General features: G+C 42.1%; 1 protein-coding gene across 2 annotated transcripts in view; it reads right to left on the bottom strand.

The window, feature by feature from the left end:
• sptbn4b (spectrin, beta, non-erythrocytic 4b) overlaps positions 1–22,141 on the bottom strand; it is a 120,026-nt gene that overhangs the window by 37,613 nt on the left and 60,272 nt on the right. For both annotated transcript variants that reach the window (XM_087851208.1, XM_087851210.1), the window contains exon 25: positions 12,429–12,575. In XM_087851208.1, the coding sequence (XP_087707334.1) occupies positions 12,429–12,575 (147 nt within the window). The remainder of the gene's footprint in view (positions 1–12,428; positions 12,576–22,141) is intronic.

The raw sequence follows: 22,141 nt of genomic DNA, 5'->3' as shown, positions 1-22,141 counted from the left end.
TCACTCAGGCCATCCATTCACAAACTTCACTACAGAGATTATAAGCCACACATATTTAGATTTGTTTATCCGGCCTGTCATCAGGAAGCCCAGTCATCCTGCAGCTACAGTACGGCTATTGATTAGACACTACATTACACATTCAGAACACTGCAAACCTCAGCTTATTAGATTTGGACCTCTATACTACACTACATTAACATCTATTGCAGCAAGCTGAATGCCAGCACACCAAGACCTTTGTGTCTTACACTGAGACTGAGCGAGAGGGAGCTTTACATATGGCTATAATGGCTCGTCCATCTCAGTCGTCTCAGATTTTCTGACATTGACAGAAAGATGGAGGAAAAGGAGACGCAAGAATGGAGTCAGTGTGATTAAGAATTAGGACGTCTTTCTCTCTCCTGAGTCATTTTGAGGAGACGACACCTGTCAAATGTTTAGAAATGAGAAAAGATGATTGTTTAAACGCAAATGTCTGGCATCCGATTACTGATGCTTCGACACTGATTATGGACATACCGAGGAGTCATGGCAACAAACAATATCATTTGGCAAAAGTATAACCAAAGAAGACAACAAATGCATTTTTTCTTCAGAAGAAGTCATATTTTAAGTTTATATTTGGGCATTCTGGCAAAAGACAAACTCTAAATAATACTTGGAAAGTCAGGTTTTTGCCAAATAAACTTTAAATCTCACTCCACCTGAAAACAGTAATTGCATCATGTGTTAACCAGCCAGATGATACCTGTCGGACTGAAAAGCAGCTGTCCACGAGCACTTCTGTCCTCCCTTTGTTTATTATTGAAAGTTAAATCAGAGTATAAATGATAGAACCAGAATAAATTCACTTGTGACAGATAGTTCGATGCCCTTTTATACTGTTAAACAGCTAACAATAACCACAACTGTAGAAATGTATACAACAGTGAGCTGTGGCATTAAAACTACACACAGGTGAAGTAAATAACACTGATTATCTGTCAAGTTCCTGATCTGTGTTTTTGATTTTTATTATCATTCTCTCTCATGTTTCTTGTATTCATGTCTGTGATGGCTGCAACTACAGCCCCACAGTGGTAATACCCACCATGTTTGTAGAGGCTTATAAGTAACATAACATTCACATTTGTCTTTCTTTAAATATAGGCATTAGTTTACAGGATAATAAATAACTGGTTTTTGTTTAAAGTTAATTCACATATCCACATGACACTGTATTCTAAAATAAGTGCGCACATTTTAGTTTACACTGTTATGTATGATTAATCTTTTGTTTTCCGAGTTACCTTAGTTGCAGCTGCTCCAGCCCCTTGATTGAGGAGCCAAGAGGTGGAAAAGGGGCGGAGCGAGCTTTAAAGGAACAATACAAATTGGTTCATGCCATAATTCGGGACCATGGGGGGGAATTGGAGTTTATTATGTTTGGTTTAGTTAGGTTTTGTGTATTTTACCCCTTTTTCTGTTTTTGTGGGCTGATCAGCCACTATTTAAGTTTCCCCTTTGTCTTGTTAAGTTAGGTCAGTTTGTTTGAGTTATCAGTACTTTGAGTAGAGTTTTGTTATTTTGACCTCTTTTATGGGCCCAAGATTTTGATTCTTTTGTCATGATTTAACTAATTATGGTTTTTTTGGGTTAAATAAAAAATCATTTTTTTGGACGTTAACCTGTGCCTAATTTTTCCTTCACTGCTCAGTCCATCACAATGTCCTTCTGGACAAGGTCAAGGTGTTTCCTCGTCCAGTTTAATTTTGTGATTTTTCCTCCCTTGCATGACTCGTCCCGCCTCTTATTCTTGTTCCACCTGTGTCAGGTTTCCCACTTTTAAACCTTTATCAGTTTGTGTGTCTAATCAGCTTCGTGTGTATTTGTAGTCCCGTCGTTCTCCCTGTCACATTGTTGCCGTGTGTTACTTGTACTTCTGTTTTCTGGGTTTCTGTTTTGGGATCTCCTACTAACATGTCTCCTACTCCTACTAGCTCCTACTAGCATGAAGGAGCGTTTCCGCAGGTCCTTCCTCCCTGCAGCTGTCAGACTGTACAATCTGAACTGCTCCCAACAAACATGAATGTTTACATCAATGCTGTAACTGCAATAAGTTAGTTAATTAACCAATTCGCACTACAACCTGGTTTGCCTCCTACCTGTAATTATTTTTATTTAATTTAATAACTGTACAGTACTCTCTGTTTATAGTAACCATTGTCCTTAATGTAAATATGTAAGAAAAATTGTGTATGTTTCTGTTCTGTGTCCTGTGTACTGTTTGTTTGTATATTTGTCTTTTTGGCTGCTGTTACAACCAAATTTCCCCCTTGTGGGACAATTAAAGGATTATTCTATTATTCTATTCTAACAGCAGAGGTGCAGGTGGTTCCTTTTTACTGTCCGCTCTGATCCCATCACTCATCCATAATCTGATTCATATCAGACGGGTGTTGTGAATTACTTTACATGGGATGAATTTGTTTCCTCACTCTGTGCTCTTTACCTCTTATCCAACATTTTAAAAGGATTTAAGCATCCTAAATGATGGTGGACCTCAATCGATTTTCCAGGTCACAAAGCCGCAAAGGCAGACACGAGGAAGCAGAATTAGCAGAACGTAAAGCACCCAGAGTGAGAGAGAAGGGGAGGGATGGAGGGATGACCTTCACACATGAGCTCTACGAGGAGAGGAGGGAAGATGGGGAGAAGTAAGAGGGGACTGGGCAGCAGTTGCTTGGCAACCGTCGCCAGTACAGGAAAGAGGGGACACATTGCTCCAGTTGCTGCTGGCGGCTTGACGTCACAGCAAGCTGACGAGGCACACGGTGCTTCGTGATGATCTGCTGGGTTATCCCACGTCACCCAGTCGCACATCCAAACTGAGGGAAGATCGATACTTTAGTCTTCATCGTGTTCTTTTCACACACGGTCAAGTCCTGATTGACGACACAATCGCACGGTTTAGTGGTTAAAAACACTTCTAAACTGAAATGCATTGTGGGTGTGTTGCTAAAAGACACACAGTTAGAGCTGAGTAAACATAGTTTGACTCATAGAGTTTATTTTTAAAAGTCTTTTCGGAGCTTTTTTAGGCCTAGATTTACTGTCTAAGTGCAGCAAATTAGCAAAAAAGAAAAAGAGAGGATGTGATTGGTGAGCTACTAACAATAAGTTAATTTATAAACACAGACTCAGCCAATTCATTTCACTAATGACCAATGCAATCTATCAGCAGCACAAATGATCAATTCAGACTTGATGAAGGAGCATCTAATCAGCCAATCAAATGATTACAGTGTTACCATGTTTAAACTGCGCGGACACTCAGATCAAGGCAGCTGATGGAAAATCAATATATTTATATTTTAAGGGCAAACTGTTCACTTTCAGGGAGCTGTCTGAGGTCTGAGGTCCCCCTGAAATATCAAATAAATCAAAATTCTGGGTTCTCCCATAAAAGGTCTTGAATAATCAGACTGCATCTTATCTTAAGGACCCAGCAGAGTAGTTTGATCTCAGATGCTGGTTTAATTGTGGTTTACGTAATATTTAAAAGTGGAATGGGAGGCAGCGCCTTCAGCTTTCAGGCCAAACACCCTCTCTACTTTTAAGATTAGCCTTCAAACTTTCCTTTTCGATAAAGCATATAGTTACTGCTGGATCGGGTGACCCTGGATCCTGGGGGATTCCCGTGATGCACATTTTTTCTCTGGCTCTCTTCCACAGCATGCACCCCTCCCCTCACCCCTCACTGTCAGGCCCTGCCTGAGCCTGGTTTTGCTGGAGGTTTCTTCCTGTTCAAAGGGAGTTTGTTCTTCCCACTGTCACCAAATGCTTGCTCAGGGGTCAAATGTTCCTTGAGGTGACTATTGTTGCAATTTGGTGCTATATAAATGTATTTATTTATTTGTTATTTGTATGTTTATTTTGAACATCCATCCATTTTCTTCCGCTTATCCGGGGCCGGGTTGTGGGGGCAGCAGCCCAAGCAGAGAAGCCCAGACCTCCCTCTCCCCAGCCACCTCCTCCAGCTTATCCGGGGGAACACCAAGGCGTTCCCAGGCCAGCCGAGAGATATAATCTCTCCAGCGTGTCCTGGGTCTGCCCCGGTGGGACATGCCCGGAAAACCTCGCCCATCCTTGTCAGATGCCCGAACCACCTCAACTGGCTCCTTTCGATGTGGAGGAGCAGCGGCTCTACTCTGAACCCCGCCCTATCTCTAAGGGAGAGGCCAGCCACCCTTCGGAGGAAGCTCATTTCCGTCTCTTGTTTTCGCAATCTCGTTCTTTCGGTCACTACCCACAGCTCGTGGCCATAGGTGAGGGTAGGGGCGTAGATCGACCGGTAAATTGAGAGCTTTGCTTTTACACTCAGCGATCTCTTCACCACAACAGACCGATACAGCGTCCGCATCACTGCAGCCGCTGCACCAATCCGTCTGTCGATTTCCCGCTCCCTTCTCCCATCACTCGTAACAAGACCCCGAGATACTTAAACTCCTCCACTTGGGGCAGGAACTCATCCCTGACCCGGAGTGGGCACTCCACCACCATATTTGAACATGTTAAAATATAATAACAACAACAACAACTGAGAAAAAAAGAGACCAATAGAGAAAAAATAAATAAACAAAATGAATTGAATAGTGCTTCTATTACAAGCACATATTCATGCAGTACCTAAAAAGGCCAGCCACACTATCAGCTGTGTTCTTTCAGTCAGAAAACTGGCACTGTGCTTCTTTGGTGCAGCCCAGCTGAAGCTTTTAAATGCTAAACGAGGTTCTTGCACCATCATAGAACATGTGTCACGGCATGCTTTGACCCTGATGGTAGCAGTAGGAATAAAAACGGAAAAAGAGCCGGAAACTTGGCTTTAACCTGCTTTATAGAGGCATGTCAATTTGAAACACGTGATCTAGAACTACCAAAGACTCTCTGCGGCATTTAAGGTGCACAGGTCAGGTAACACGTTTTGGGCAGCATTTCAATCCCATGTTAACTGTGCCAACTGAAATACAGACACACGGCTCCACAGATGGAAGCAACTTAAAAAAAAGACACTGTACTTCAGTTCTCTATGACAAAAAAGGGGTGCATAAAATAAGTGCAAAAATAAGCTGCAGAGTCTCAGAGGACCCCACACAGAGACACAATGAGGACACAACCTTCAGACTGTTTGGACAGGAAGTACTACAACGAGCTGGAGCACAAAAAGCTTCACGGCATTATGGCTTTGGCTTGTCTTTCCTAAGCTTTCAGTGTACCCTTCTATGCGTCTACTTCTTTGTCTGTTTAAATTGTTTTAAAAATTTCTTGCAAATGTTATTATTCTCTAGACCTTTTTATACAAAGAGAGAATAAAACCTTTCTGGGGGGCTATTTTGCATTGCTTTGACGGTAACTGAGCTGAGGGTATAAAGTGAAGGTGATGACATACAACAGCACTAATAAACTGATGGCATGACCGATAAAGATTAGCCCGGGATGCCTCTAAAACAATATTTCTAACACTCGTCACGAGTGAGTACAAATCCTTATCAGCACTGCCATTTAAAAAAAACAAAGCCAAATACTGAATATTATCTTAAAAAAAATGCAAGTTGCTAAGCAACAGCCACTGAGAAGTCTTGTGGGGTGAACATGGCTGCCACATATGACTTCAGAAGCTAAACCCTGTCTATCTGCCAACAGCTAGACATCCTGGTGTGACGACAGTCTGCTCCTGAAGAGCAAGACTTGGGATGCTAGTGCTGATCACGTTGGCATTACGCATCACTACCCGACCTAACCTAAAATCTCTGACACGTAAACACGTCTTTGAAGAAGCAAAGAAGTGACGATGAGCCAATGAAATGTTTCACACAGCAAAATTTAAGAAGTACAGAAACACAGCAAACCAGCTAATGTCTACGGTCTGTTCACTGCAGTGTTTTGCAAGCACTTCTTATATATAGGTCACACATTTCAACAGCGCTGTGTTTCGAAACACTTCAGGTAAACTACTCTTACAGGCTCGCACTGGATTAAAGATGGGTTAAAAACAAAAAGCAGGAACACATGCTGAAAAGAATTCATTTATATTATTATATTATATTTTTTCCAGCATGCTCAAAGTTGAATTCATTGTATTTCTATTTCTATTTTACACTCTTAACCGTCCCGCTAATGAGAAACTGCCAGATTAACCATTGGACATGCTGGAAAGGACTGGAGAGGAGAGGAAAGAGGCTCATCCTGCAGTGTGAACAGGCTTCACAGATGTCTCGCCACACTTTTAATTTAGTTGCATGCTGTCCTGTTGGTCCTGTTTTAGCATATATTATCTTTTTTTAGTATATCTATCATGTGGATAGAGAAAATCTAATTTGTAAAATTCAAAGAGAGGAGATGCTGCGAGATTCTGTAGCTCTCTGGGTTGTTTTGTGTCTCCCGGTGTCGTGTATTATTTGTCCTTACATGTCACTTTTGTGTGTATTTTTAAATCTGCAAAAATAAAACCAAACATGTAGGCTGTTATCGTTCATTACTGACAGCCGGACTACATATTTTTCCTCTGAAGATGAAAGCAAAGAAATGCACTTAGCATTATTCTGATACTTCAGCTTGTGGGCGTTGAAACTGCAGTGGACGCTTTTATACATCAAAGTGGTAGCATATGTGGTGTGTCTTAACAACAGCAACATAAGCTACTTTTAAATTGTTTTCCAGTGTAGTCACAGTGTATTTTTTGTCTAATCATTATTTACACTGATTATTTATCCCAGATTGGGTTACAAACACTAACAAAAACACGCTCCATTATTTTTTTCTTCGAGGACCCTGCTTTAATATGTGATGTGCACTCTAAAAGGTGAGTGACTGGGGCAGAAACATGGTCTCAATTCACCACTTTTGCTTATTATCAAACAATTCAGAAACTCTCTGTTTCTCATCTGTCTCTTCATCATCTCCTTCTCCATCTGTAAGCATTCTGCAGTAACCTAAATCTACCCTCAGAGCATATGTTCCCTAAATGCACGTGACCCCTAAACGTGCAACAGAAAGAGCTCTGTGGTCAGAACATGCAGTGCTGCACCCTCAACAGTGAACCAGCCCGTGTTATGATATGTTAGGACTCTGCAACCTGGCTCATGTGTGTTAGCATATACCAACCTCACAGTGCCCACTGTAGGAGAAGAAAGTAATCAGACATAATGAGCAGCTTAAAGGACAGAAATATGTGCAGCTGCCTACGTTTACAGCCATCATCTGCTATCTTACAGCGAGCTGATTGGACGAGGACACAGACATAATGTAAAATGGTAAATGGCCTGTATTTGTATAGCACTTTACTAGTCCCTAAGGACCCCAAAGCGCTTTACACAACCAGTCATCCACCCATTCACACACACATTCACACACTGGTGATGGCAGCTACATTGTAGCCACAGCCACCCTGGGGCGCACTGACAGAGGCGAGGCTGCCAGACACTGGCGCCACCGGGCCCTCTGACCACCACCACCACGGGTGAAGTGTCTTGCCCAAGGACACAACAACCGAGACTGTCTGAGCCGGGGCTCGAACCAGCAACCTTCCGATTACAAGACGACCTGCCAACTCTTGAGCCACGATCGCCCCACATGAAACATGAAAGTCACACGACAGCAACAGCATTTTGTTTTTGAACGGTGACCTTTATGGTTGTGCAAATACTATTCATCCCTAACGCTGCGTAAATGCTTTGAGGCTGACTATTGGTTGCTTCTGGACATTCCAGGGCCTGGTTGCCTAGGTAACAATATAATGTATTTACAACTAGGTCATATGTCAGTCCACGGTATTCTGTCCTTTCATTGGTGGTCGCTTCAAGTGCTCGCCTGAAAATTTATAACAGTTTATCTCCGGTCCTTCCCACTTCATGTCGCTGGTGTTATTTCACCCGCAATTGGCGATTGGTATTTTGACAGTTAGTTACTTTTATTAGAGCCCATCCATCTACTTTTGCTTATCCACTTTAGGGTCACAGGGGAGCTGGATCCTATCGCAGCTGTCACAGGATGAGATGCGGGTAGATCCTGAAATCCTACTCACTATTCAGTAAGATAAGGCAGAGCTATAATTTCTCATATTTCATCAGCTGGAAATTTCAAATAATTTGCATTTTTGTTGGACAGTTATAAGACTAGTTGCCAACAGATACTTAATCATTTCTGTTCTCGTCCCAACATATCAAGAGTTTATGCTTTACAGTACAGTATGTGCACAAATACGAGTGTTGTGCCTTGATTCAGTTCCCTCTGCTTCCTGCAGGGGCGTTCACGGTTAGCCCTGCCCAGTATGACACTGCAGAGGATTGAGCCCCTATGCCATGGTCAGTGGTGCCCCTTCATTGTGATGTGATATGACTGAACCACAATACACTCGGCATAGCCTTTTTCAGGTTTCAGTTATCAGCATAAGAGCTCAGACTGATGATAATAAATGTAGTGTCAATGTTGTCGCTTCACTAGAAATACTGTATCTCTGTCTTTCCTCAGAGCAGATGCACTGCCAGGATTTGTTTATACCATACAGTCCATCAGATATAACTGCAGCCTGCTTACTAAATAGTTGCATGTTTCATTTTCTACAACAGCCCATATGGGTCCATCGATGTCCATGTGTCCCGTCAAATTTCTTTTGGCTGTCATTCTGCAGGGCCATCACATAAAATATCTAATTTTCTACTGGCAAGCGCCGAACGCAACCATATACTCGCCCTGATGGTGTTAATAAGCCTCGATAGATCAGAAGAGTATCAACTTCATCGCAATATCGACCATAAGTGGATTAAAGTAATAATTTCTGGGCCCGACACCCAGAAATTAGCATTTTGCATGAGTGATTTCTTTGTCTCCAGTCAGTGTTTTGTTTTGTTTTTTTACATAATGTTTAAACACAGCAGCTCAGCGGTTAGCACCACTGCCTGACAGCGAGCAGATCCTTGTTCCAGACCAGGCAGAGCTCTTCTGTGTGGCATTTGCATTTCTCCGTTTAATCTTCAAAAGTATGAGGAAAAATATGTGTCAGAGATGGTTTTACCTTGGCATTTAATAACACACTAGTTTAATGCTGACCAAAGATATTCCTTATTTCAAGGGTTTCACTTTCTGATTAAATAAAGGTTAAAATAAGAAAAAAGTCTGTGGTCAACATAAGCTGCAAAAACGAAAGTGTCATAACAAAGAAAAGTGTCCACTGCTGGACTATTGTGGCACTTTGCAAACCAACTTTTCAACTATTCAGCACTCAACGTATGCAGAGTGTCATCATCTCTTTTTGAGGGATTGCATGGAGCACGTCCCCGTAGCCTCTGTGTTTATTGAGTTTGCACAAGCCCAATGCAAGCAGGCACCAATGCAGAACCACAAATTCTGCATGAGTATCATAAACATATATTTTAAACAGTCGATAATCTCGCTGGCTTTTTATCACAGATGACCAGAGAGATTCCATGTCGGTCGATAAACAAAAAAAGTCATCTCAGTTACTCATATTATTTTTAATTTATCATGTTTATTGGCAAACATAATAAAAACAAACAACATAAGAACAACATAGTGAGATTAAACTGAAAGCTTTCTGTGGTATTCCAGGATAAACATATGTCTTGAAGCATCACCTTCTTTACTCTTCAGGATAAAAACAGAAGCACACAAAGGAGTCACAAAGAGCCACTAAACACAGCGATGCGATAGCGACTGCTAAATGATGCATGGACTACAGCTCTACTGACCAGTGCATCCAGATTTATGTCACTGCAGGCAATCAGAGCCCTTAACACAACCGCTCAAAGTCAAACATGTGCAACCTTGACATGCAGCCTGGGAAACACTGGCTAACCCAATTACATCCGCAGCTTTAGACGAGAGACTGATGTGCTGTATAAATCTCCTTAATACGAAACAGATCGTATCAGGACAGCGAGCAGCACAGAGGGCCGCGGCGCTCCCCTGCCTATTTAAAAACCCCTCTGTAATACTTTCTGCCCTTGCCACAGGCTTCGTTACGCTTTAAGTAAGTTTTGTACTTGAGGGTTTAATACAAGGACTAATGCATGAATCAGTTTACAACAAATATGGCATTGGGGGTCATTTTTAATCTTCAAAATGATTCTAATGCATCTGAACCTTCTGCAAAATCCTTTAACGGGTATTTTTAAAACAGAGATATATCACCAGCTAATACAAGACACACACACACACACACATATATAAAGCCAAAATGATTCAGTGAACAGTAAAACACATCTTTTCTTTTGTTCCCATATGTACAGCAGTCTTGATGTTTTGTTCCTAAAAGCTTTTTAAACCGGAGGCTCATTGGTAAAATTGCAAAGAGGCCTAGTTTTCACTTTCCAGAGCAACAAGCTACGTGACAACAAACAAAACAAGAGCAATTTCCTGGGAGTAAGTTTATTATGTCAACCACATTTCTATTATTTACTCATAATCTGAACCATTCTTTTATTACGTTGGTATATAATTCTACAAAAAATGCCATTTTTATCAAATGTGCATGTTGTGTCTGTTCCTGTGTTTAACTTAATCCGACCTACGTACAACAAGCCTGAATTTGGAACTAGGGCTGCCACGATTAGTCGACTAGTCACGATTACGTCGACTATTAAAATCGTCGACGACTGATTTAATAGTCGACGCGTCGTTTGAAGCTTTGTAAGATCACAAAAGACGCAGGAATAAGTAGTAGGATTTAAGAGTGTAATAATGGACTGAAACAGAAGATGGCAGCACTGCATGTACAAGGATGCCAGCTGCCGTTAAACCTCGAAGAAGAAGAAGGAGCTGTGTCCCATAATTCATAGCGCAGCCCAGCGCAGTTGTCAAGAATGGCGGCAGCTAGTTAGTTTTAATATTACTCTTATTATTCTTTCTGGGTCACAAAATAAACGTTTAACATATTTTCAGGCGAGAATGTAGCTGTGTAAACCTCAAATATCTGCTCAGTTTATCAAGACACCACATATTTTCAAAAGCGCTCCGACGTTTTCGGAGACGTCTGTTAGCCACTAGCTCGATAGCTCGCCGGGGGCAAGGCTAACTAGAGCCGTGAGAACACCGGACTCCCAGCAAATCGTTTTCAAACCCACCGCCGTATTTCGCTACTCAGGTTAAATATATATAAGTTACTTAGATAACTTAAAAATGTTATTGTTTGGCTTTTTTTCAGTATTTTATTTGTTCCTGAGTAAATCGGTTTGGCTGAGATTAAAGTTATAGTTTTTACACAGCTGAATAAATGTCAAGCAGACAACTGATTATCAGAAGTGTGAGATGCTCGAGAATATACTCCGGTGTCCTGTTATATTTTAGATAGCAAGGAGTTTATTAAACTTCACCGAAACAATCTGCAAATTTCATTAAAATTTAATAAACTATCATGTCTTTATTTTTAGTTAGCACATACCTTAAACACTTAAAGCTGTAAGCTATTGATAGTTATATAAGAGCAGATGCTGCTGGTGCAATAAGCTGTAAGTTTTACGTCCAATGGATGATGATCTGATTAGTCGACTAATTGCAAAAATAATTGGTGACTAGTCGTTTGTGGCAGCCCTATTTAGAACCCATCGTTTACATTTCAAAATCAAGATGGAGAGGGAATTTCAGGAGCATTTCATGATAGTTAATTCCTGAATAATTTTCCAAATAAAAACACACACAAAAGATGCCATATTCTGTAGTACAAACAACAGGAAACCACTGATGCCTAAAGAAATTTTAGAAACACAACTCTGTGTAAACATCTGCTTTGCCGGTGTTGCACTGAGAGCATTTGTTCTGCTCTGATGACGGCACGCATCGATGAACGAAAAACGCTCCAATCTTTTCAACTTTCTCACAATTTGCAACTTCCTGTCTCCATTATTGTGTAGGTAAGTCATGCTGACTAGAGATTTGACCGTTCTGTCCTCCTGCACAGAGATTAGCTGCTCAAACACTTCCTGAGTAAGGTTTTGCATGTATGGGTAGATGGCTTTCATACATGACATTTGGATAGTATTACAACAATTATGGATACATGTATTGCCATTATTCATATTAAAGTCACACAAATTGTGAGAGAGTCACAAGAGAAACAGCAAAAGTGCCCCAGGAGATGTTGCTAAGATATTACAGGAACCCAAGAAAATCACAGGTGTTGTTACATCACTACATCAGAAGGTCAAAGTTCACATGAAATACTCCAAAACGATATCTTTTGTCATTTACTCTGTGTCTATCTTGACATTGGTCAAAGTCAGACTCTATAACATAATATTTGCAGTAAATTTCAGAGTTGCACTTTAAAAAAAAAAATTGAATGGCCAAAAAACCAAAACAAAAACAGAGCGACACTGTAAAAGGAAATGTGCCTGCGAGGCTACATCACTGGGACGGCCAGCTGCACTTACCTTTTCAATTTTGTCCAGCCATTCCTTATTCTGGGCCAACTCGGCCATAAAAGCCTGGTGCTTCAGCCATTTCTTATGAAGCTTCTGGGTCTCGTCTCGACTGCTGTCCCTCGCCATTAGCATCTTCTCATACACCCAATCCCCCAGCTGGGTGAGACACACAGATACAGAAGGAGGTGTCAGTACTGGACAGTTACAGTAAATAAATGAGGAGCTGATTCTGCACAGAGGAATTCCTCACTTTAAAAGACGTGACCAGACCAAAGCATTCATCAGTAGGTACATATATTATTCTAATTCATGCATATATGATTCCATTAATTTGTTATGCAGAAAAACTGAATTATAGATAAAGTGTACTGTAACTAAACAAAGTCAAACACACACATTAAAATTTAATGATGCACAGCAAGCACATGTAAGCAGACACACGTGTACCAACAAGCATGGCGGCAGGGATCTACATGTGCACAACCCCTCACAGACAGTATCCTCAGCTTCAACACACCCACGCAGAAATCACCCCCCTACACACACACACCCCCGCTCTCCATCAAAGAGTAAAATGTGTACATTTTCCACACGGGGACCATCTGCGAGAGGCAAACGGTGAAAAAAAAAGAGCCTCACGCCTGCGCTGAGAGCATCACCAAAATATTCAGGTCAGCATCGGCTCCCTCGTCTCTGCCTCATCAACATTCTCATTCCTGCGTGTAATATTTCCACCTGCACCGCCAGCCCCGCACCTAAACCAGATATGCAAATAGAATAACCCGTTTACCGGCAGTGTTTAAGATCAGCAGCCCACGGGGTTGTGGCAGCTGCAGGCAGCCGCTGGTATCCGCATCCTCGCTCGTCTGCTGTCTCACGCATGCAAAGATGCTCTTCACCGCAGAGCCAGAAAGCAAAAAAAGAAAAGAGAGGACGGAAAGAGAAGAGGGGTGCCTTCTGCAGAGCCAAATACCCTGGGCAGTGATGCAAAGGTGAAGGGAAAACGCCAGGCAGGAGGGTAAATAACAACAATCCTGGAGAGAAGAGACAGACTGGAGACTTCAAACTGAGGCTGCGCTACCCTCTCTTCCCTCTCGCTCTGTCTCTCTCTTGCACTCAAACAGGAGAGAGAGGAGGGGCGGGGGCAGAACAGTGACGAGGGAAAGAGTGACGATGACTGAGAGAAGAAGAAAAAGAACCCCTCCTTCCCAAAACAATAAAATGGCAGGCAGCCGAGCCAGTACGCGGGCGCCCCTCCCCTTTCCTCACACCTTCAGCGAGCGGGCAGCTGAGTGAGCGAGCGAGCCAATCGGCTGGTTGGATGGTTGGAGGAGAGATGAAGTGTATAAGGAGAGGAGAGGGAGGAGCTAAAGCCTGGGATTGGAATTTTTAGGGGGGCAGGGGGAGCAAAGCCTCCGGGCTCACCGGTCACGGCTAATGATGCCGAGCTGGGGAAGGCGGAGGGGCGGGTGTGGACTTGGTGCACAAAGATGGATGAATGAGAGGGGCTCAAAGCTTTAACTGATGGAAGCCCATCAGTGTGCATTAACAGCTGAGCTCACGACTCTTCTACAGCTGCTTTTGTTTCATGTTCTCCTCCGTCTCCATGTACATCACCCTCTTCTATCATCCTTCTCTTCCTCTCTGCAGCAGTCCCAGGCAGCTGCACTCTCTGTCTCCAGCTTGCCTGACACTGCTGCAGTGGTAAAGCACAGAGAATAGCAAGAGAGAAACAGCAAAGGGACACTAAAAAGAAGGGGCTGATAATGGGTAGAGAGGTAGGGAACGACTGAATGATATATTTATGTTTGACGGCTCTACTGCTCCCCTTTCCTTAAACAGGCCACCGTCAGATTTCAGTGCACTTTCCCTCAATCTGTCACCTCATCCTTCACCTATCATCACACAGAACAGACAGGTAACAGGCCTCACATATTTGCACACATACATGAATTTGCAGACAGATGTGTGTGTGCCACTTGCTTGCAAAGGTCATGGGTGCACACACACACACACAGACACACACACACTGCAACTATAGCGGTCATGGAGGGTCACAGGCTGATGCCTCTAGAGAGTGTAAATGAAATGAATGAGCAAGGAGAAGGAGAGATTTTAGGTGCATTGGGGGAAGGATGAATGAGAACAGCTGACGTAAAAAGCAAAGAGAGGGACGGGGTGGGGCGTAATGGAAGAAAGAAGAGTGTCAAAGGAAGACTCAGAGTCATCATCATGCTATCAGGCTTCATCACTACTTCATCACTGTCCCCTAATTTTCCACTAATAGACATAAAAAAATGTACATCAGGAAAGCCGCCCTGGAAAACCCACACTTTGTAAGTATATATACACACACACATATATATATATATATACACATATATATATATATATGTGTATATATATATATGTGTATATATATATATACACATATATATATATACACATATATATATATATATGTATATGTGTATATATATATATATACACATATACATATATATACATATATACACACACACACACACATATATATATATATATATATATATATATATATATATATATATATATATATATATATATATATGTGTGTCTGTGTGTGTGTGTGTGTATATATGTATATATATATGTGTATATACACACACACACACACACACACACACACATATATATATATATATATATATATATATATATATATATATATATATATATATATATATATATATATATATATACACATATAGATATACACTGATCCACACTACCAGGCTATACAGCAATGACATTGGAATGTCGTTCGGGCTGGAGAAGTGTAGTCAGATGGTAACAAAGAGAGGGAAGGTAGTCAGAACTGAAGGGATTGAACTACGAGAAGGCAACATTGCAGACATAGAGGACAGTTACAAGTACCTGGGGATCCCGCAGGCAAGTGGGAACCATGAAGAGGCCGCTAGGAAAGCTGCAACCACCAAGTACCTGCAGAGGGTCAGGCAAGTCCTGAGGAGTCAGTTGAACGGTAAGAACAAGATCCGGGCCATCAACACATACGCCCTGCCCGTGATCAGGTACCCTGCTGGGGTAATAGGCTGGCCAAAGGAGGAGATAGAAGCCACTGACATAAAGACAAGAAAGCTCCTTACCATGCATGGAGGGTTTCACCCCAAGTCCAGCACCCTGAGGCTGTACGCTAAGCGGAAGGAAGGGGGTCGGGGACTGGTGAGTGTCAGCACCACAGTCCAGGATGAGACAACGAACATCCAAGAATACATCACGAAGATGGCCCCAACTGACAGAGTGCTCAGTGAATACCTCAGGCAGCAGAAACCCAAGAAAGAGGAGGGAGACGAGGAACCATCATGGAAGGACAGGTATGTACCACCGGCAGATGGAGGAGGTGGCTGATATCCAGAAATCCTACCAGTGGCTGGACAAAGCTGGACTGAAAGATAGCACAGAGGCACTAATCATGGCAGCACAAGAACAAGCTCTGAGTACAAGATCCATAGAGGCTGGGGTCTATCACACCAGGTGCAGGCTGTGTAAAGATGCCCCAGAGACAATCCAGCACATAACAGCAGGGTGCAAGATGCTAGCAGGCAAGGCATACATGGAACGCCATAACCAAGTGGCCGGCATAGTGTACAGGAACATCTGTGCCGAGTATAACCTGGAAGTCCCGAGGTCAAAATGGGAAATACCCCCAAGGGTGGTGGAGAATGACCGAGCTAAGATCCTGTGGGACTTCCAGATACAGATGGACAAAATGGTGGTGGCTAACCAACCGGACATAGTGGTGGTAGACAAACAGAAGAAGACAGCCGTAGTGATCGATGTAGCGGTTCCGAATGACAGCAACATCAGGAAGAAGGAACACGAGAAGCTGGAGAAATACCAAGGGCTCAGAGAAGAGCTCGAGAGGATGTGGAGGGTGAAGGTAACGGTGGTCCCCGTGGTAATCGGAGCACTAGGTGCGGTGACTCCCAAGCTAGGCGAGTGGCTCCAGCAGATCCCGGGAATAACATCGGAGATCTCTGTCCAGAAGAGCGCAGTCCTGGGAACAGCTAAAGATACTGCGCAGGACCCTCAAGCTCCCAGGCCTCTGGTAGAGGACCCGAGCTTGAAGGATAAACCGCCCGCAGGGGCGTGCTGGGTGTTTTATATATATATGGCTAATAAAAATATACATTTGTTTTATTTTTAGTTTTTTTTAATTACCTCTTCATCTGCTTTCAGCTGCACAAACTCAAGTCTCACATATCAGTGACAAACCACAGTTGTGCTGTTGGAGCATCCACAGCCTCTGTGTGAGTGCACTGCAACATCATGACATGAAGAACACTGGACACTTGAACCCGCTTTCAGTCTAACTTTAACTTTTTATCGCCAATAGACAAGTTGGCAAAATGTAACACTCAGAACATGGAGTCAACAAATAATACTAAAATGTTTAATTATTACTACATTACCTTTGACTAAAACTCTTGTTTGCGAGCAGCTTATTGATTTTGATAAAGACGTGCTGCTTACTTGTGTAAAAACAGTGAAATATAAAAAGTGTTTACTAATTTGTACCAACGTGAGAGAGAAATGGATCTGAAACCACTGAAACCAGAGAGTTTGCAGACACACAGATAATGAAGACATGCTGCTCGGAAATGCTAGATACAGATAAAAATGGAGTGTGTGTGTGTGTGTGTGTGTGTGTGTGTGTGTGTGTGTGTGTGTGTGTGTGTGTGTGTGTGTGTGTGTGTGTGTGTGTGTGTGTGTGTGTGTGTGTGTGTGTGTATTGAGCCAAGATTGCGAAACTGCCTAACTGCCTCAGTAATTATGGACCTTATAGTCCTTACAAACACTGTTTCACTAACTTCAGTAAACATTTTACATACATATGTCACACCGTGAACGCAGCGGTGCACGAGCCACTGCAGTGGAGCTCACGTACAGGTTTGTGGTTCAGACTGTTATCACACACAAACAATCAATGCAGGAGAAATAGCGCGTGCACGTGGTAGATGCCGTCATTTACACAGTGCTTCATGCAGGTGTGCTAACGAGACTGTTTGACTGCTGCAGGAGAAGATTGTTGATTTATGTATCTGTGCATTTTCAGATTTTTGTGTTCCAGCTGTTGTATGTTTGTTTTTTCTTACAGGTGCAGCAGTTGGTGATTGTGCATTTCTATTTGGACTCTATTCTTTTATTACATCTTGCACTACGACCCCCATGCACCAATGCCGTGCACCGGGTGTGGTAGGCCTTTGTGTTGCTCAGTGAACGGAGTTGATTCAGCACAGTCCTCCAAGCGATGTGCAGTAAATGTACTATCGTCAAGTAAAAAGATTTTAAAAAATAACGCTGAAAAAATTCAAAGTTATTCATTAAAACATTTTAATTAATTAAAATAAAATATTTAAAAAAAACCCAAAATTTAAACTCTAACAGCACCAAAGATCGAAAAATAAAAATAATAATAAATGATGATAACATGTATTTATTATGTTGCTCTTTTTTGTTTGATTTCTCTTCTGTTTTTTTTCTCCATACAGGTGATCCAGGTGTTTTGTTTGTTTTTCTTTTTGTTCCTTCCCCCCTTTCTCATCATCTCTTCTGCCCTCTGTTTTTCTCTCTCCCTCTCTTTCTTTCATTCTTTCCTTCTCCCTGTCCTATCCCCCAGTCATGTCTGTCCCGTCTGTAACAACCGATAATAAAATAAAATAAATACACAATTATAATAAAGGTCAATCAACTGGACCAACATGGCATCTTTCTTGGCCTTCAAACAACAATTCTGATGGCTAAAGATCCAAATGGGACAGGCAAAAAAATAAATGAATAAATAAATGATGATAACCATGTGCAGCTTCTCTCGTCTTCCATTTTTCCATGATATGTTTCACTCTACATCAGACACGTGTTAAAGTGTGTTGGCTGCATATTAAGTTCAAAATGCTGATGAGCTCTGATCCAGTTGACTGATATACTCTGCTCTACATCCTGCACTGAAATATGAGGATTGTGTGTTTATTAAAATTTAATTCATCATGGAGTCATTGACAGAAGAGCATCAACATTCAGCCTGTTAAATTAGATTTAGATATTTTTATTTCAGAAATGATTCCTAACAAAAATGGAGAATATAAAAACACAATCAAAGCAGTACAGGCCATATTATGAAGTGTTTGCTGTATCAGACAATCATGTTTCCAGTCTGCTGCATCACAACAATTTGAAATGCAAATATAAATGATTCACAACAATGAAAACAATATAGTGCAGATAAACATGGTGCTGTAATGAATCTGCTCTTAAACACAATAACAAAATACATTTTCCCAGAGAGATGATAATGATTCACATCAGAGTGAAGAACGAATACATTTACAACTGGTTTCTAACATTTATTATAGATCGAACTGATCACTGATAGAAACAGAAGAATATTCAAAATGATACTCTGAGAGATACATGAATGAGATATGGATAAACATCAAATCACATAAAACAAAAAAGCACATAATCATTATAAATGAAATAAAATATGAGTACAAAAAAATAAGAATTAAGTCGAAAGATAAAAAAGGCAAAATGTTTAAAATATATAATCACATAAGAGACTGAACCGTCCAGTCAGGTCACAGATTCATATCTACAATAACATTTTTGTTTGTTTTTGTTTTGATTTCTTCACTTCTATGTATTATTATTATTATTATTATTATTATTATTATTATTATTATAATAAGCATATTAAGTGTGTGTCTGAGCTGAAAGCTGCTCTCCTCTCCTGGTTTTGTGTGTCACACAGACCACAACAACACAAAGCATCACCTGCAGACCGCTGAGCAGTATCCACCTGACTCTGTAGAAGGTCGAGTAAACCCCAAAGGGCTCTCTGTAGATCAGAACTGTTTTTTCTGCTGACAAACACTCATCATCTGACTTTAAACCTATACACACATACTCTCCTGCATCTTCCAGTGAGACATTAGAGATTATCAGGCTGTCAAAGAAACAAGTGATTCTATTGTCACTGCAGAACTCACCATCATCGTACAAAATGTTACCTTCTGTTTGAATCAACTTAATGAACTTCAAGGCCAAAGTACTAGTTTTCCAATCATCAGAGCATCTCATAGTGACTTCATCTCCCTCTGAGAAAACCTTTACTACAGGTGGACCAAATTTAGGGCACACCAAAAGCCTGTACTCATCTTTTAGTGTTTCACCTACACAGCTGTAGTAACCTGAATCATTTAACATTAGTGATGGAAGCACCAGCGAGAAGTTTCGACCAATTTCTTGAACAGTATTGTAGGAAATTGCTTCCAACCTCCAAACTGGGGGCTGGTCATGAATGGGGTCCATGAAGGGACACTCCAGCACAGCTGTGTCTCCCTCTGAAGCATAACGTTCCTTTGTTTGTTTGATCAAACGTACAGAGTAAGCGCTCACACACTGCTGTTGGTTCATCACCAGGCAGATGTAAACAGTTTGTTTTTCATTGAAGACATGAAGAAGTGATGTGTTTGTCACCTCCAGGAAACTTTCTTGGACTTTATTCACCTTCAAAATTCTGTCTTTGAAACTACTCCGCCTGGCTTGTTGCCGCTTACTGTCAGGTCTGATCCAACGCACCGTCAGATTCTCACCTGCTCCTTTACATTGTACGTCTACAGTGGCATCAGTACTTGTGATATATTCTTCCTCCCTTACTGTCTTGCACGCAGTCAGGCTGATGTTTCTCTCATATGTCATGTTGCCCTGAGTCCAGCACACATCTTGGTACAGTCCAGAGTCTGAGTGGGTCAGGTTGTTGAGAGTAAATGAAGGAGAACCATGAAATGTCTCAGGAGCTGAGAGTCGTCCTGTCAGGTCTTCATGTACTGTGAAGTTTCTGTTCCAGGGGTCAGAGATGTTCCACAGGACCAGAGTATCTTCACCAACACGTCTGGAGGTGATGCAGGAGCTGTTTTGATCTGGGAGCTTGAACTGTAAAGAGCCTCCTTCTTCTCTTATGGCGATAAATTCTTCTGCATGAATGTTGCTGATGAGAGTGAACAGCAGGGAGAAGCAGAGCTGTGGGACTGCAGCCATCCTGCTCAGAGGTCTCGTGGTGAGTGTCGTACAAGCACTGACACTGCTCGCTTCATGAGCTTCCTGTTTGTGGTTGGAGGAGGAACGCCACTTCTTTATCACATCATCAAGGAACACTTTGAAGCATTTGGCTCAATATCACGCCGTATATCTGCTGTCACTCTTCACAGGCCAAAGTGTGGACACGGGTTTTTTTATACTTCCTGCATATATATATATATACAGTGGGGCAAAAAAGTATTTAGTCAGCCACCGATTGTGCAAGTTCCCCCACTTAAAATGATGACAGAGGTCAGTAATTTGCACCAGAGGTACACTTCAACTGTGAGAGACAGAATGTGAAAAAAAAATCCATGAATTCACATGGTAGGATTTGTAAAGAATTTATTCGTAAATCAGGGTGGAAAATAAGTATTTGGTCAATAACAAAAATACAACTCAATACTTTGTAACATAACCTTTGTTGGCAATAACAGAGGTCAAACGTTTACTATAGGTCTTTACCAGGTTTGCACACACAGTAGCTGGTATTTTGGCCCATTCCTCCATGCAGATCTTCTCAAGAGCAGTGATGTTTTGGGGCTGTCGCCGAGCAACACGGACTTTCAACTCCCGCCAAAGATTTTCTATGGGGTTGAGGTCTGGAGACTGGCTAGGCCACTCCAGCACTTTCAAATGCTTCTTACGGAGCCACTCCTTTGTTGCCCGGGCGGTGTGTTTTGGATCATTGTCATGTTGGAAGACCCAGCCTCGTTTCATCTTCAAAGTTCTCACTGATGGAAGGAGGTTTTGGCTCAAAATCTCACGATACTTGGCCCCATTCATTCTGTCCTTAACACGGATCAGTCGTCCTGTCCCCTTGGCAGAAAAACAGCCCCATAGCATGATGTTTCCACCCCCATGCTTCACAGTAGGTATGGTGTTCTTGGGATGCAACTCAGTATTCTTCTTCCTCCAAACACGACGAGTTGAGTTTATACCAAAAAGTTCTACTTTGGTTTCATCTGACCACATGACATTCTCCCAATCCTCTGCTGTATCATCCATGTGCTCTCTGGCAAACTTCAGACGGGCCTGGACATGCACTGGCTTCAGCAGCGGAACACGTCTGGCACTGCGGGATTTGATTCCCTGCCGTTGTAGTGTGTTACTGATGGTGACCTTTGTTACTTTGGTCCCAGCTCTCTGCAGGTCATTCACCAGGTCCCCCCGTGTGGTTCTGGGATCTTTGCTCACCGTTCTCATGATCATTTTGACCCCACGGGATGAGATCTTGCGTGGAGCCCCAGATCGAGGGAGATTATCAGTGGTCTTGTATGTCTTCCATTTTCTGATGATTGCTCCCACAGTTGATTTTTTCACACCAAGCTGCTTGCCTATTGTAGATTCACTCTTCCCAGTCTGGTGCAGGTCTACAATTCTTTTCCTGGTGTCCTTCGAAAGCTCTTTGGTCTTGGCCATGGCGGAGTTTGGAGTCTGACTGGTTGAGGCTGTGGACAGGTGTCTTTTATACAGATGATGAGGTCAAACAGGTGCCATTCATACAGGTAACGAGTGGGGGACAGAAAAGCTTCTTACAGAAGACGTTACAGGTCTGTGAGAGCCAGGGATTTTCCTTGTTT

The sequence above is a fragment of the Neolamprologus brichardi genome, chromosome 14, assembly GCF_056152115.1.
Source record: "Neolamprologus brichardi isolate AB-2024 chromosome 14, ASM5615211v1, whole genome shotgun sequence".
Lineage (NCBI taxonomy): Eukaryota > Metazoa > Chordata > Actinopteri > Cichliformes > Cichlidae > Neolamprologus > Neolamprologus brichardi.
The sequence above is the reverse complement of the archived record's forward strand: the minus strand, read 5'-3'. Positions and strand labels throughout refer to the sequence as shown.